At 33.7% G+C, this 15,083-nt stretch overlaps 1 protein-coding gene across 4 annotated transcripts; it reads left to right on the top strand.

The window, feature by feature from the left end:
* The first annotated feature begins 2,392 nt into the window (after nt 1-2,392).
* Nucleotides 2,393-13,738, top strand: LOC114320260 (protein DETOXIFICATION 43). 4 transcript variants are annotated; one of them, XM_082869121.1, is made up of 15 exons: nt 2,595-2,792; nt 2,870-2,917; nt 3,050-3,232; nt 3,362-3,483; nt 4,114-4,395; nt 4,517-4,710; nt 6,798-6,933; nt 7,678-7,774; nt 7,922-8,022; nt 10,024-10,187; nt 11,168-11,239; nt 12,539-12,655; nt 12,807-12,902; nt 13,008-13,129; nt 13,458-13,738. In XM_082869121.1, the coding sequence occupies exons 3-15, from the start codon at nt 3,153-3,155 to the stop codon at nt 13,510-13,512; spliced, it is 1,638 nt and encodes a 545-aa protein (XP_082725247.1). In that variant the 5' UTR covers nt 2,595-2,792; nt 2,870-2,917; nt 3,050-3,152; the 3' UTR covers nt 13,513-13,738. The 4 variants fall into 4 exon arrangements, with proteins under 4 accessions (XP_028123191.2, XP_082725247.1, XP_082725248.1 ...); XM_082869122.1 differs by having other exon boundaries at nt 2,598-2,805; XM_028267390.2 differs by having other exon boundaries at nt 2,393-2,917.
* Nucleotides 13,739-15,083: the final 1,345 nt, after the last annotated feature.

Below are 15,083 nucleotides of genomic sequence, written 5' to 3'. Positions count from 1 at the left end.
GGGGGAATTACCACCAAATGAGATATAATTTTTATTTTTTAACATAAATATGAAACCGTCACTTGACAGATTTTCCTGGTACTCATCCGAGAATCACTACCACTCCATTTGTTTTTATAATTTTAGTTTCTCTTTAATTTTGAAATAGTTTGAGAGGGTCAAAGTGTACTTTTTGACATGAAATGAAATATGAGTTAGATATGAGTTGAATTTGAAGTGATATAATAAAGAGATTTTATGACTTCAATAAAATAATAACTTTTTAATTTTTTAATTTTTTGAAGTTACAAGGCCTTAACTGGGCTACGAGCTTCCGAAACAGGTTTATCTGTGACTCTGAACCGAAGTCACGGTCTTAAAGGTCTAATATCCGAATGAAGTCGCACAAGAGTTTACAAAGTTAGGTATCGAATGCTTTTTTTGATAATTTGGTCAATTACTTTAATCTATTTTCAACATCTTTTGATTTGTCTAAGCTATTGTGTCAGTCTCAATTATTTTACTTTTTGACTATTGTTAAATGTTTGACAAGTGCACTGTGTAGACTAGTAGCTTTTTTTTTTTCTTTTCTTTTTTTTTGAACTGAAAGGCAATTAGGTGGTGTTTTGGGAAGTTGATAAAAAATTAATTTTTTAGTTTTTTAGTTTTTTTTGATAGCTTTTTTGGCAAAAAATTAGGTTTATTTGGATAAAAAAAATTAATTTTTTTGACTAAAAAAATTAAAAAGTCAAAAAATTAATTTTTTTAACCTCTTCCCAAAATGCCTCTAGATTACCCAACAAAAGAAGATACATCAGCAGATAATAAAGATAAAAGACAAACTGGTGGGAGCACAGCCCGTGTCGGAGGAAGACTCTGAGATGCTTGGGTTTTGGCCACCCAATTTGCCTTGCATTGTGAAATTTGTAACCTGTTGTGGTGGGGTTGCTTTCATTCTCTATGCTATGTTATTATTATTATTATCAGGTGTTTTTATTTCTATATACTTTTAATTTGATGCATTTGTTTATGGAGATTGGATTTGTAGCTATTGATCTCTGGATGGAGATTGGGGATGGGGACAATTAATTATTTAATTCTTGTTACCGACCATTGAGGCACCAACTGGGGAAGAGACGGGTCGAATCTTGGTTATGGAGAAGGATCTAAGCAGAGGGACAAAAGGTCCGTACTTACGGTGGAAAAACAATATGCTACTCTTGGGGCAAATACATGTGATGCCTGAATATTGTTTCCATAGTTTGTACTCTTTCGGTTTCAAAATAACAGTTTATTTTAGGGAATTAATTTTTTTTATAGTACAATTATTATACTTTAAAAATATTAATTTTTTAAAATTATCCTTTCATAGTTTATTTTTTAAAAAATATCAATTGTCATAATTGTATTTTTTTGTGTTGTTAATAAATTTAAAATAATAACAAAATAAGAAATTCATATTATTTTAGTCTTTAATTTTTTAAAATGAACTAATATTTTAGAACAATAAAAAATGAAATAATGAACTAATATTTTAAAATGGAAGAAGTAATATTATTACTCTCAAACCATAAAATAATAATAATTTCTTTTTATTGGAACCCATTTATTTTTTTGTTGCCAAAGAGTAACAGTTACCCTTTTGAAGGATAGGCGCATTATTGTGGGTCTGTTTGCATATGATTTTTAGGTTCTTGATCTTACTAGGGAAGTAGAGAACTGAGGGAGGTGCATGCAATTCTTAACTATTTAAAAGTGTAAATGACACTGACATCTTTGAGATTTAGGTCTTGTTTGGGGTGTTTTAAAAAAGTTAAAAAATTAAAAAGTCACTATGGTATTTAAGTTATATCATTTTATTTTTAAGTCACATTACTTCTTTATCACATCACTTTAAACCTAACCCATATTCAATTCATATTTCATAAAAAGTCAAAAAATATACTTATTTATATCATCACAAACCACCCCTTAGAAAAAATACGACAAATTTCATAATTTGTCATAATTACTTTGATTTCTTTTAAGGTTTACAACACTTAGTCTCTATTTATCAATAATTTGTTAGTTATATGAATGAAAAAAATAATGTTATCAATCTTGTTACACTAAAATATATATTATTTTCTTATTTATCTTTGTGTTTTCACACTAACTATATTAATTTGGTCCCCTAACACTGTGTTTGGTTGGAGGATTTGAAGAAGGATTTAGAAAGAGAAAGGGAAAATGTGTGTGAAATTAGGTGAAATATACATATGTTTTATTCACATTTCACCTACTTTTTCTATTTCCCTTTCTAAATTCCTTATCAAATCCCTCAACCAAATATACCATAAGTCTTTGCTAAAAGGAAGACCCATATAATTATGTCAAAATTGGAAGGCTTATATATTTTCTCCTAATCTTTGGGGAGGGATTTGGAAAGGGAAAGGGAAAAGCTGTGTGAAATTATGTGAAATATAAGCATGTTTTATTCAAATTTCACCTACCTTTTCCATTTCCCTTTCCAAACCCCTCCTCAAATCCCCCAACCAAACACAGCATTAAAGTAGTGACAAGTTTCGCCGTTGATTGTGCTCTTTAATTTAAATTTAATAATCAGTGTCTTCTTAATTGTGGCATTCTGTTTGCCCTCCCTGTGTTGGTTTTGATTCTGGAACTTCATGGTGATTTTGGGGTACCTGCTCCAAAATGAATTAGCCCTTGGTTTTCTTGTAAAGTTGGCTAACTTTTTTTTAAATTAGCGAGAGGCCTTTGTTCACGGTATGTGGTCACCCAGAAACTGAGGGAGGTTCACACTGTCACTGAAGGTTGAGAAGTAAAGTAAGCTTTAAATTCACTTACAACTTTGTATGGACAGTACTCATTTGGCTTTTCTGTTCTGAAGCTACTGCTCTGACATCCCTATGCTATGCGTCGTATCTGAGAGTTGAAGGTTTGCCTTGAATTCATATCAACATTGTTCTGAAGTTTTTTTTTTTTTTTTTTTGGGTTGTTGAAAACCATTGTGTATATGTTTTCTTGTTATAATGCAGTGCATGTAACCAAATTATCATGCACCTTACAGGTTACAGATCTCAACGTGTGAGAACTGCCATTTCTGCGTGGCACCAAAAGTTGGTTGAATCAGCTGCATTGAAAGTGCTTAAATACACTATACAGTTTTTGGCATGGCCGAGGATGGTCATGATGTGCCTCCCCCGGAGAGCAAGTGGAAGTTGCCAGTCTTTGTTTTCTTCAAAGATGCTAGGTGTACATACATACAGTTTTCACCATGTTGAGTTTAATTATCCCCAGCTCTCAAGTTCTGCTGCTTAGGTAGCAAAGAATTTGAGTTAAATAAATAAATATGCTTCTAACAGCTGAAATGTTTTGTTAGGCTTGTTTTCAAGTTGGATGCACTAGGATTGGAGATACTGCAGATTGCATTCCCCGCAGCCCTTGCTTTGGCTGCTGACCCCATTGCTTCTCTAATTGACACAGCATTCATTGGCCGTTTAGGTAGGAATTTCTTGAGATAATTGCACCTTGTGAACCGGGTATACTTTATTTTCAAACAATGAGTTCTGTTTACGAGAGATAAGTAATAGAATTCATATATCCCATTGACATCATTGTCTTCATGCGTCGAGAATAAAGATTTTGCCTAATGTTGGTGGCATGGTTCTGCTGCGTAAACTTGAAGCAATTTATAATCAATTGACTACCTTTCCTTTTTGTTTTGGTTTTCGCTAATTAATTACCTTTTGACCCTACTCTTTTTATGAAGTGCTATAAAATCAGTGACAGAAGTCATTATGTGATGATCAAATCCTCTTTAATAAATGCTAATGAATGGATGGGTTCTGAACTTGGAATTAGTTTTCTTTTGCAAAGCACATCATTGTGTTACATTGCCTTTGCATTTCGTTCTTACTAGTTTCATTCTAGCTTGTGGGGATTTTGGGGGAGTGTCATGTTACAATCAAGCTATATGTCAAATAAGAAGCAAAAAAACTACATATAAACTAATCTTCATTTTTGCCACTTGTCCATGCTTGATCCGTGGATTACTTTTCTGTTGATAATCTCTATGGATACAGCTTATTGAGTAAATTTAGGTCCTCAAGATCATTTTTTGTTATCTTGTAGGTCCAGTGCAGCTTGCTGCAGTAGGAGTTGCCATCGCTGTTTTTAATCAAGCTTCAAAAGTCACCATATTTCCACTTGTTAGTATTACCACTTCTTTTGTTGCTGAGGAAGATACTGTTAGAAGAATGAGCAGTAAAGCTGCCGAAGAGGAGGACTCAGAAAAGCTTTCAGCCAAAAACAATGAAATGAAAGAGTTGGTGCCCGAAGATGTTTTACTAGAAAACTTGGAAAAAGGTTCACCCTCAAACCGTGAAATGAAAGAGTTAATAACAGAAGAAGAAGGTAATCTAATATTAATCTTCTTGTCATTACATTTTTACCCTTGTCCAAAAAATGTATTTTAAGACCCTTGTGAAGCTCACCTAGCAGGTTAAGTTAGTCACTTCTGTAATTTCTTCCTCAGAGTTCGAAACAACTGCACACAAGTCTCCAGCTGTCACTAGTACCAGTCCGAATAAGGCCAAATTCAAAAATGAGAAGCGTCATATTCCTTCAGCATCAACTGCACTTCTTCTGGGTGGTGTCCTTGGCCTCATGCAAACCATATTCCTTATATTTCTAGCAAAACCAATTTTGAGTTTCATGGGTGTGAAATCTGTATGTATCTCCTTTTTTTCTTACCACGGTCTCTTGAATTTCTTGCATTCATTATGGATCTTGCCTCTCATCATTATAATTGTTTCCTTGGCTGTTTTTGTTGTGTATATTTGTTGCCAAATTTAGATGTATCTTAAATATATTTTTTTGATAGTTAAATGAACTAAATGAAGGATAATTTACCAATTTTCCAAATTTGGGGTAGAAGTCTAAAATGGAGTTTCTAGAAAATGTAATACACTAGCAATTCACATTTCAGAACATACATTCAAGAACACATTATACTGTTGTTCGAATTCTCTTAAGTCCACGCTCTATGAGCTTGTTCATTTTTCTGCTATTAATATCGTTCCTTCCAGGGGCTAAAAACATAATGGATATACTTGATGGAAATTTATTAACTAAGGAGATAGAGTGCTTTGGAAGTAGATTGCAGAAAGGTCACATTAAACAATAAAATACTTTTTTTAGAGGGGGGAACAATGTTTGTTTGGGCGGACTGGATTAGCATTCCCATGACTAATAGTCCTAGGATTACGAATTCGTTGGATTATGTATCCTATATTAACTAATAGTCAAGTTTAAAATAATTAGTCCGTACTTTAATTGTTTAACCAAACATCGGATTAATAATTTTATTGGACTATTAGTCCAATCCCAAACTCATGTCCATCCAAACAAACATGACCTTAGAATATGCTTAATGCTATGCTTCTACACGATTAGTCCAATTATAGCAAATATAAAAGAAGTAAGAAACTTCTGCTCTTTCAAATTTATTTATTATTATTATTTTGTAATTTGTTTATTGAATTATAATCATTCTCGTATCTAGCAATGAAGTATTTGAACACTGTAATTTATGACCTTAGTCCTGACACACTGCATCTTAAAGTATGTGCATACCACATTCTCATTTTCGTCCCACAAAAAAAAAAAAAAAAAAAAAAACAGACCTCAAGAAGCAGAATTTCAAATTTCCTTACTAGATTATGAATCTTCAAGACTTTCTCCCAAGAAACTTCGATACCAAAATATTAAGAAAGAAAATAAAATAATAATAAGGAAAATTAGAAGGTCCTTTAGCTTCCCAAATACCGTTTCCCCGAGAACAAAAAGGTTTTGCCTCCTGAGAACTCTTTATGGCAGGATTTTCAGCTTGAAAGAACCACACCTAGAAGACAACCACTTCAAATTATCTTCCCCATAAAAAGAATATAAAATGGAAGACCCATATGTTGTTAAATCAAGCGAATGATTTCACCCAGTTCAACTCTCATTTCTGCACTGCCCTAAAGAAGAAGGATCCTAACCATCATCCCCTTTCTGATCTATACTCATAATTTGCAACAAAACCATGTGTGATGACTGCAATCCTGAAGAGGTAAGAAAAGCACATTCAGGAAGGAAAGACCTCGCCAAACTTTGTGATGCTAAAACAACACCCTTTAATCATCTAAACTCAACTATATTCCCTTTCTACAACCCCGACCATGTGGATATATAGCTTCAATAGAATTTAGAAATATAATGGCCCTCTACAACTACTGGAAGTGGGGTCTGATAATATTGATTAATTTTATTCTTGAAGTTGTTCATATGTATACAAGGACAAACCCCTGTGGTTGATTTAGTATACTGGGCCTTCATTCTTCCTAAAATGGACTTGTTTAATGATATAGGGACGTTCTATTTGCGAAATGCCAGTTAGGGAAGAAAAGTATACTTCTTTTATTATTTCCTTTTATACTTTTTATTGTCATATCGTCTAATTGATTTGCTTGGCACAATAACAGTATGCATATGTAGATTGCAACTGTAGTTAAGTTAGCATATACAAGATTTAATGGATTTGCATTGAAAATTGATTTAGTTTTTCATCTCAATCATTCTGAGTGGAACTTGCACAGACCTTTGATGTTAATTTTGTTTCATTCTTAAAGATACTTGTATTACTAGCTCGTTTTGGTAATTAGGAATTTAGGATGTTGATTCTATTTGAGGTTGTTGTTACTGTTAGCAAACATTATTAATCATATGACATTATTAACAACAATGAATAATGCATTCTCTCTTGTATGGAGTAGGGCTCTCCTATGCTTAAACCGGCACAAAGATATTTGACTTTAAGGTCACTTGGTGCTCCTGCTGTTCTTCTTTCTTTGGCCATGCAAGGGGTCTTTCGAGGATTTAAGGACACAAAAACTCCTTTATATGCCACAGGTAAGCAGAAATTCCAAGATCTATATATATAGGTATGGGTAATGCTCCGGAGCTCTAATTAGAGCTGCAAAAGGACAGCTCTAATGAGCTGTCAACCAATAAAAAAAAAAAAAAAAAAACAGTGAAGTAAAAGACAAAAAAGAGAGAAGAAAAAGACAAATTAGTGCTCTATTAGAGCTCTTCTTTTAGAGGTCTAAATCATTTTTGATATAGGTATTTCCACATGTCACTCTTTTACTTTTAAAGGACAATCTTAGTAACCGGTACCTCTCTCTCTCCCTCTTTCTATTTGACCTAGATACGGTGACCTATGAATTTGATTTTTGAATATATGGATCAGCCTAATATTCTTTGTAAACTAAATGTGAGGATAGACAATGTAAAAGAATTTTCACAAGTTTGGAAATAATCATGAATTTATCTAAATTGATATTTATTTTGCAAAAGTTCAAAATCAGAAAGATTTTAATTCCTTAGAGTTGAATTTTAAGACCCAGAACTCATCAAAAAGTTTCAAACAAAACAAACCATCTGAATTATGGGGTTACTAAATCATTCTTTTGGTTTCATGTGGTTTTCAGATGAATAAATGGCATTATCATCATGAATGTGAAATTATCAATACTTGAATTAATATTCTTGCAGCTTTCACATATCAAAGAAACAGAACTCCATCAGCAATGTTGCTTGAAATTTGAATACATTTCTACTAACTCATGTTCATCTGGGTTCTGTATCATGTAGTTGCAGGAGACTTGATGAATATAGTACTGGATCCAATTCTCATCTTTGTTTGCCATTTAGGAGTCAGTGGGGCAGCCATTGCTCATGTTCTTTCTCAGTAAGTTTTATATTCAGAGACTATCAACCAGATAGTGCTCATTTAAATTTAATTTGCAAAGTTGTTTTAAATTACTTAGTTATTTTATTGCTGCGATCTTCCGAGGGATCTTTATCTGATTGTTTATATTTTTTGATATTTTTACAGATATTTAATTTCACTGATCCTTCTGTGTAAATTAATGAAAAAAGTTGATCTCTTACCTCCAAGTGCCAAAGATTTGCAGTTCAGTCGGTTTCTTAAAAATGGTATGGAATTTGATACATGCTCTTTCAGAAGTTCTTTTTTGTTAATGCCAGCCTAGATGTAATCAATATACTCTCATATTCAGGACCCAGTCTCAAAAGTTTTATTTGGTGAAACATTTAAAAGTACATTGCATATTAATTGATATGTTCTGTATGGCCTTCAGTTTAGAAATAGAAATTTTATTTGTTAAAATACCCACAAAAAAAAATAAAAATAGTGCCTTTTTCATGAGAGGACTAGTTCGAAGCATTAAGAATAATGTTATCGTCTGAGTTATTAAATAATATCTAAACAAATAAGGGGGTGATTCTATTTGCACCACACTTGTCTCTTTACCCCTATCTTTTCTTAAATTTTTTATTACCACTTTATCCCTTAACAAAATTATATTTTAGGACAAAAGCCCTAATATTCAAAACCAAAAATTCTTTCTTTTTTTTTTGGGGGGGATAAATTACCCTTACGCTCCCTGAGGTTTGAGTTTAATACATATCACTTCTGACGTTTGGAAAATTACACTAATCCCCCTCTATCCTTGTAATTATTTAGACGGAATGAAGATATTGAACTCATGCACTCTTTATTTTTTGGCTTTGCTTTACTTTCTCTTTTTTTCTCCTTTCCTTTGTTTTTATTTTTTTTTAATATAATTTTTTCTATTTTTATACTAGGAGTTGTTACTTTTTATATAAATAGAGAGTTTGTGAAATGAGACTATTACCCACTAGGAGTAAAAATATAATTTTTAAAACATCAAAAATGCGTAGTAATTGGACTGAATCACGAGAGGGTGTCAATGTAATTTACCCTTGTTATTTTTGGTAAACGAAATTTATTTTTCTTTACCCCTCTCCTTCCCAAACACTGGCCGCCGCCACTGCCTCCCGCACCATCTCATATTCCTACCTGTCACCCCTTCCGTAGCCATGAAGAACCTTCCTCAACCACCACTCCATAGATCGGCAACCCCCCAGGCCATCCCTTTGCTCTCCCTCCCATCACCCCTCCCCCGAATCTGCCACCCGCAAGCCCCTCCCCTCTCTCCTGTCATCCCTCCACCATCGTTGTCCCTCTTCCTCCTCCTCCTCCTCCTCCTCCTCCTCCTTCTTCTACCCTAGATCTCTCTCTCTCTCTCTCTCATACACACATGGTGGTGGCAGGCTGGGGAGGATTGGATTGCAATGGTAGGGGGTTGAGGAGGGGTTGGGTAGCGGTGGTGGGGGGCTGAGGAGGGGGGTCATAGTGGTGGGGGTCTAGAGGGGTTTAGTACGGTGATGTAGGGGTGGTTCGTGGCCGTGGTGGTATTTGTGGGAAGGGCGGTTGTGGCATTTGGAGGTGGTGGTGGGTGTGAAGTTTGGGTTTTCAAAAATTAGGGGCCGCAAAAGGAAAGATGAGATGGTAAGGATGAGGAAATATTCGGAATTATCAAGGGTGTAATGAGATAAAATAAAATTTTGAATTTTAGAGGATGGTCTAATTAGAAAGGGGGTGAAATGAGATGGTTTGTTGTGTAAATTGAGGCACCCGAAGTTATGCTGTCCCATTGAGATCACTGTGCATGCCAAATCCGACCTGGATTTGTTTATGTGAGCAAAATTCATGAAACTAACCGTTGGTTTTGTTTCTTCACACGTCTTATTGAGTTTTTGTTTTCCATATATGCATGCATTAATGAACTTGTTTATGATTTTCAACTCCATTTCTACTCTCTTGGTCACGACTCGGGAAACAGCTATATGCAGGAGGCATTTTATCATTTTGAGCTAGCTGATGCTAACAGTTTACATCATAATTATATGAACCTATTTACTACTACATATCCAGATTAATTTCCTTGTTGATCTTATCCAAAATTAGTTTTTTGACTTGAACATGTTTTATAAGAGTCCATATTTCCATACTTTGCTATGCGTCTTGTCCTTTGCTTGCGCATTAGTAATTTGTTTAACTTACTTGAAGCCTTTTATCTTCTGTTTAACATTGTTTGCGCTTGGGCACAGGTTTTCTATTATTGGCAAGGGTAATAGCTGTGACATTTTGTGTAACGTTGGCAGCATCAATGGCTGCGAGGCTAGGTCCAACACCTATGGCTGCATTTCAGATTTGCTTACAGGTCTGGATGACATCATCGCTTCTTGCTGATGGTTTGGCTGTTGCTGGACAGGTATGGAACACCTCTCTCTCTCTCTCTCTCTCGGTCTTGTAAACTCAACTGGAAGAAATGGTATTTTCTTTTTTAAGTTATATCATATTTGGTGTCAAATTGAAGAACTTAGTTCACACAATGAAATCACTGAAGATAATAAACAAGTACACAGCATAACTAGATCAACTGAAATCTATAGAGATATAAGAAGAATTCAAAAATGGGTGTTGATCTCCTTTTACCTAAAACTTGCTACCTACAGTGTGTTTGGAGAGAGAGAGAGAGAGAGAGAGAGAGAGAGAGAGAAACTGTCTGTTTGGTTTGACATATAGTGAACAATAAAAAAACTTTTTTATTTTTTATTTTTAAAGTAATGATGATACAAATGAGACACCAACTGGGTGCAGAAATAGACAAAGAAAGACCTATGTTGTCTATTGACCAAAACTTTACTCATAAGATCCTTAAAAATCCAAAAGAAAAAAAAAAATTTGATTCACTCTGTTGTAGAATTCAGACCTAACCATTAATCAAGATGGGGAACGATGGAACCTTTGAATGCAAAAGATTCTGTTGAAAACGAATCCTAATGAATCATTGGGTGAGATGGAGGAATAAACCAGGAACCAATTCTTTTTTTTTTTGATAGGTCATGGTCTAATCCTACAACTGAAATAGATTTTGAAAGAGTAAATATCCAAGGAGGAATCTACTCCATCCGAGAGCCAACTATTCAAAAAAAGATCATATTCTACTTCTAGCTTAAAAATTGGATCTTTGATACACTCAAAGGAAATCATTTTTTTCCTTGTTTGGTTGATTCAAAATATGACAGAAAGGGAGAGTCTTTTGTTTCCGTTTTTCCCTTTCATCGACCATGTCTGAGAACCAAAAAGAGCCCAACCAAGTAACAAGGACCTCCCTATTCTTCCTTTTTGTTTTTCGACATAAGTTGATCAATGAAATGGTAATATGTTCTTTTTCTCCCACTCCTCTAGGCTATCCTTGCTTGTGCATTTGCTGAGAAAGACCTTGAGAAAGCAACAGCCGCTGCTTCCCGAGTATTGCAGGTAAGCCATTTTCTAATTATAGAAGTAGAAATCCTTCTTTCAATTATGATCTATGAAGCATGGACACGCCAGATTTCATGCCGTGGCAGTGTCTGACACGGGGACACGCCGGGGACACGGGGACACGCCGGGGACACGTACGGGACACGCCGGATGGCGTGTCCCTTTAATTTAATTATTTTTTTTGCAGGGACACGGAGGAGACACGGCGGGGACACGCGTGTCCACCAAATCTGGACACGCGTGTCCAAATCTGGACATAAAGAGCAAAAGAGAAGAGTAAAGAAGAACAGTAAAACCTGGTCTTCGATCCAGTTGAGTCGCCTGTCGACCTCCATTCAGTCGACCACCGTAAGTCACTCTCTCCCTCTCGGCTGTCGACCTCCATCCATGACCTCGACCTCAACTCGCCTCGCCTGTTGACCTCCATCCGTAAGTCTCTCTCTCTCTCGTCCCTGTCTCTCGCCTTTCCTCTTGCTCTCTCTCTCTCTCGTTCTCGCATCGATCGCGCATCGATCGCGTCGATCGTTCTCGCATCAATCGCGTCGCGTCTCTCGCTCTCGCGAGAGAGATCGTCTCTCGCGTCTCCGATCTGTTCTGATGCTATCGCCTCTCTGATCTGATTCATATATAATATATATATATATATATTTATTAGGTTTAATATATATATATATGTTTATTTATTTAATATTAGTAAAAAAATATATTAGGTATAATATATATATGTATGTATTTATTTAATATTAATAAAAAGGCATATCTTATATAATATATAAATATAAGATATAATATATACTTATATATATTAATAAATAAAAAAAGTAAAAAAAATAAAATAAAATAATTAATAGAATTATGTTTATTTAAAAATATAATAATTAAATAAAATAATTAACTTGTATTAAAATAAAAATATTTATATAAAAAAAAATTTGCCGTGTCCCCAGCCGTGTCCGTGTCCCCATTTTTTTAAAAATTCCGTGTCCCGTGTCCGTGTCCGTGTCCGTGTCCGTATGCGTGTCCGTGTCCGTGCTTCATAGATTATGATTGTCAGAAATCTCAAACTTTGACTGATTCAACAGCACAAAGAGAGATGTTGTTTACTTCTGTGAGATTCTCACAGAGATAGGGTGGCTATCCATTTGTGTTTCATCTTATATTATGATTGATAAACACCTCATTGACATATTTTGTTCTCATAAAAATCATAGTTACAACAAATCCAATTACCTGATATCCTCCTCTTCCATTTCTACTGTACAAAGCCTAAAAATGAAGAGAAGCTTTATTTTGCAGATGGGTTTTGTATTGGGTCTGGGGCTCGCTGGAGTTGTTGGACTCGGGTTGCAATTTGGATCTGGAATATTTTCGAAGGACAAAAGTGTTATCCACCTCATAAGTATAGGCATTCCGGTACTTCCATTACTAGCAAAAATAACACTTTATTTATTTTTTTATTATGTAGTTCCTAGTTGAAAAACAAAAAAAAAAAACCATTCTTTTATATCACTATTGTTCTTATTTCATGACTCTAATAAACTGATTTATGTTTTACTCCTACCAGTTTGTTGCAGCCACACAGCCAATCAATTCCCTGGCCTTTGTTTTTGATGGTGTGAACTTTGGAGCATCTGATTTTGCATATTCTGCATATTCCATGGTAAATTTACAAGTCCTTCATCCACACAAAAAACAAATATGTAAATTTGCATTTACATATACTTTGTAACTTCATTTTGACAAATACTTTTTAATGTATCATCAGGTTCTGGTGGCTATAGTGAGCATTGCATCTCTATTCGTTCTCTCTAAAGGTCATGGTTTTGTTGGAATATGGCTTGCATTAACTATTTATATGGGTCTACGCGCATTGGCTGGGGTTTGGAGGTAATTTAGGTTATTCGTATAACGAAACCATTTCAAGTGAATACCCTGTAATTATGCATTTCATATCATTATTCCAAACCGATGAAATTTTGAAAGGGAAGGGCGTAACAAGTGTTTCTCTTGTTGTATGCTCAAAAAAATAAAAACAGTAGAGAATAGATGAACAGACACACAAAGATTTTCAGGTACTTGTAAAATTTGGAATTATACAAGAAAGACTTTTAAGAAGTAATGGTGGATGTTTGGCATGTTATTAACGTGATTTTAAGCTTTCATGTTGATCAAAAATGGAAAATTCAGACTTTGTGGTTTTCCTTGTAATGTGCAGAATGGGGACTGGAACAGGGCCTTGGCGCTTTTTGAGGGGCCAATCGTTAGAATAGGATATGAGGTTCATATGGTATAGTGTCATATCACTACTGTTCTTACATTTTGCTTCTTTTCCTTCTCCTTTTTATTGTCTTTTGGAAATGTTTATTGGACAGGCTTCTCTCTTCATTTTATTCACCATCGTATCTCTGTATTATGATCAGCTGTTTACTTGACAGATTTTTATGTATCTGTTCATATATGTATTGGATCGACCTAGTAATAAATTTTCTTTCTTTATCTACTCTGTCCAAATATATTTTAAGCAATAATAAGATGAGTATAGAAACATATGCAGTGGCGGCTTCCCGATTTTTACCCTAGGTATTCATCCTAAAGAGATCCTATATATGTTGTTAACATGAAAATTGTTAACGAGCAATGTAAAATAAGTGTATTGAATTGTGTAAAAAATATATATAAATATGTGAAAATGTTTTGAATTTTGAAAAAAATTCTTATGATTTTAACTTTTTTGAACTGGAAAAATTATTAAGCATGCAATAGTGTCACATAGTACTTTATAGTAATGTTGTACTTATTAAATTTTTTTACTGTAATTCATTTAGAGCATTCAAGCCAGAGTTTCTGAAAATTTTGAGCTAATAACCCCAAGCTTAGGGATGGCAATGGATAACCTACCCTGTGGGTATCCATGGAGACCCAACCTAAATACATGGGTTTTCCTCTTTTTTCTTATCCATTGGGTAGGGTAGGTGATATTTTTTGAATATCTACAGGGGATGGGTTGGGGATGGATACCCACTAATTTCCCTATATGTTTTTTTTTTTTTTTTTTTTTTTTTTTTTTTTTTTTTTTTTAAGATTCACAACCAAAACTAAATATACATTCAATCTTTTTTCTTTTATTTATTTATTTATTTTTTTCAGGTTCACAACCAACTTCTTCTTCTTCTTTTTTTTTTTTTTTTTTTTTTTAAATCCACAACCAAAGCTAAATATACCTCAAATCTTTTTTATTATTATTATTTTTTATTTTTAAGGTTCACAACCATTTTTTTTTTAATTTTTAAGATTCACAACCAAAGCTAAATATATATTCAACCTTTTTTTATTTTATTTTTTTATTGTTATTTTTTATTTTTTAAGGTTTACAATCATTTTTGTTTTTAAGATTCACAACCAAAGCTAAATATACATTCAATCTTATTTTATTTTATTTGGCTCAACAATAAAATCAAATACACTTTAATTAATATTGTCACATTATTCTTGTCAAATTTTATGCATATCTAGAATTTTTTTAATTTATTTAAAAAAATTAAGGATATTGTCTAGTGCATGTTTCAGTTTGCTTTTTTATGTTATTTTATTTTGTTATGTATTGTAATTTTTAGAATGGTTTGCTTGTTCTAAAATTTCAATTAACGAGTATGAATCTATTTGTTTTATGTTATCACACAATTTATACAACATAAAATCTATATTTAAATTATATAAGAATAAGTTCAGCTCGTATATTACCAAAAAAAAAAATAAGTTCAAATCTAGTTAATAAGAATAAGTTATTCTGAATCTATTCTTATTCAGCTCGTATATTTTTATAGGAATAAGTTATTCTGGA

Source organism: Camellia sinensis, chromosome 5 (assembly GCF_055761805.1).
Source record: "Camellia sinensis isolate YWXY chromosome 5, ASM5576180v1, whole genome shotgun sequence".
NCBI classification, from domain to species: domain Eukaryota; kingdom Viridiplantae; phylum Streptophyta; class Magnoliopsida; order Ericales; family Theaceae; genus Camellia; species Camellia sinensis.
The sequence above is the reverse complement of the archived record's forward strand: the minus strand, read 5'-3'. Positions and strand labels throughout refer to the sequence as shown.

Bases quoted from the DNA above. Each gene is read 5' to 3' on its own strand.
- LOC114320260 (XM_028267390.2), top strand. From the start codon at position 3,153: ATGGCCGAGGATGGTCATGATGTGCCTCCCCCGGAGAGCAAGTGGAAG. The intron at 7,775-7,921 runs GTAAGTTTTATA...ATATTTTTACAG, and splicing joins ATTGCTCATGTTCTTTCTCA to ATATTTAATTTCACTGATCC. The intron at 8,023-10,023 runs GTATGGAATTTG...GCTTGGGCACAG, and splicing joins CAGTCGGTTTCTTAAAAATG to GTTTTCTATTATTGGCAAGG.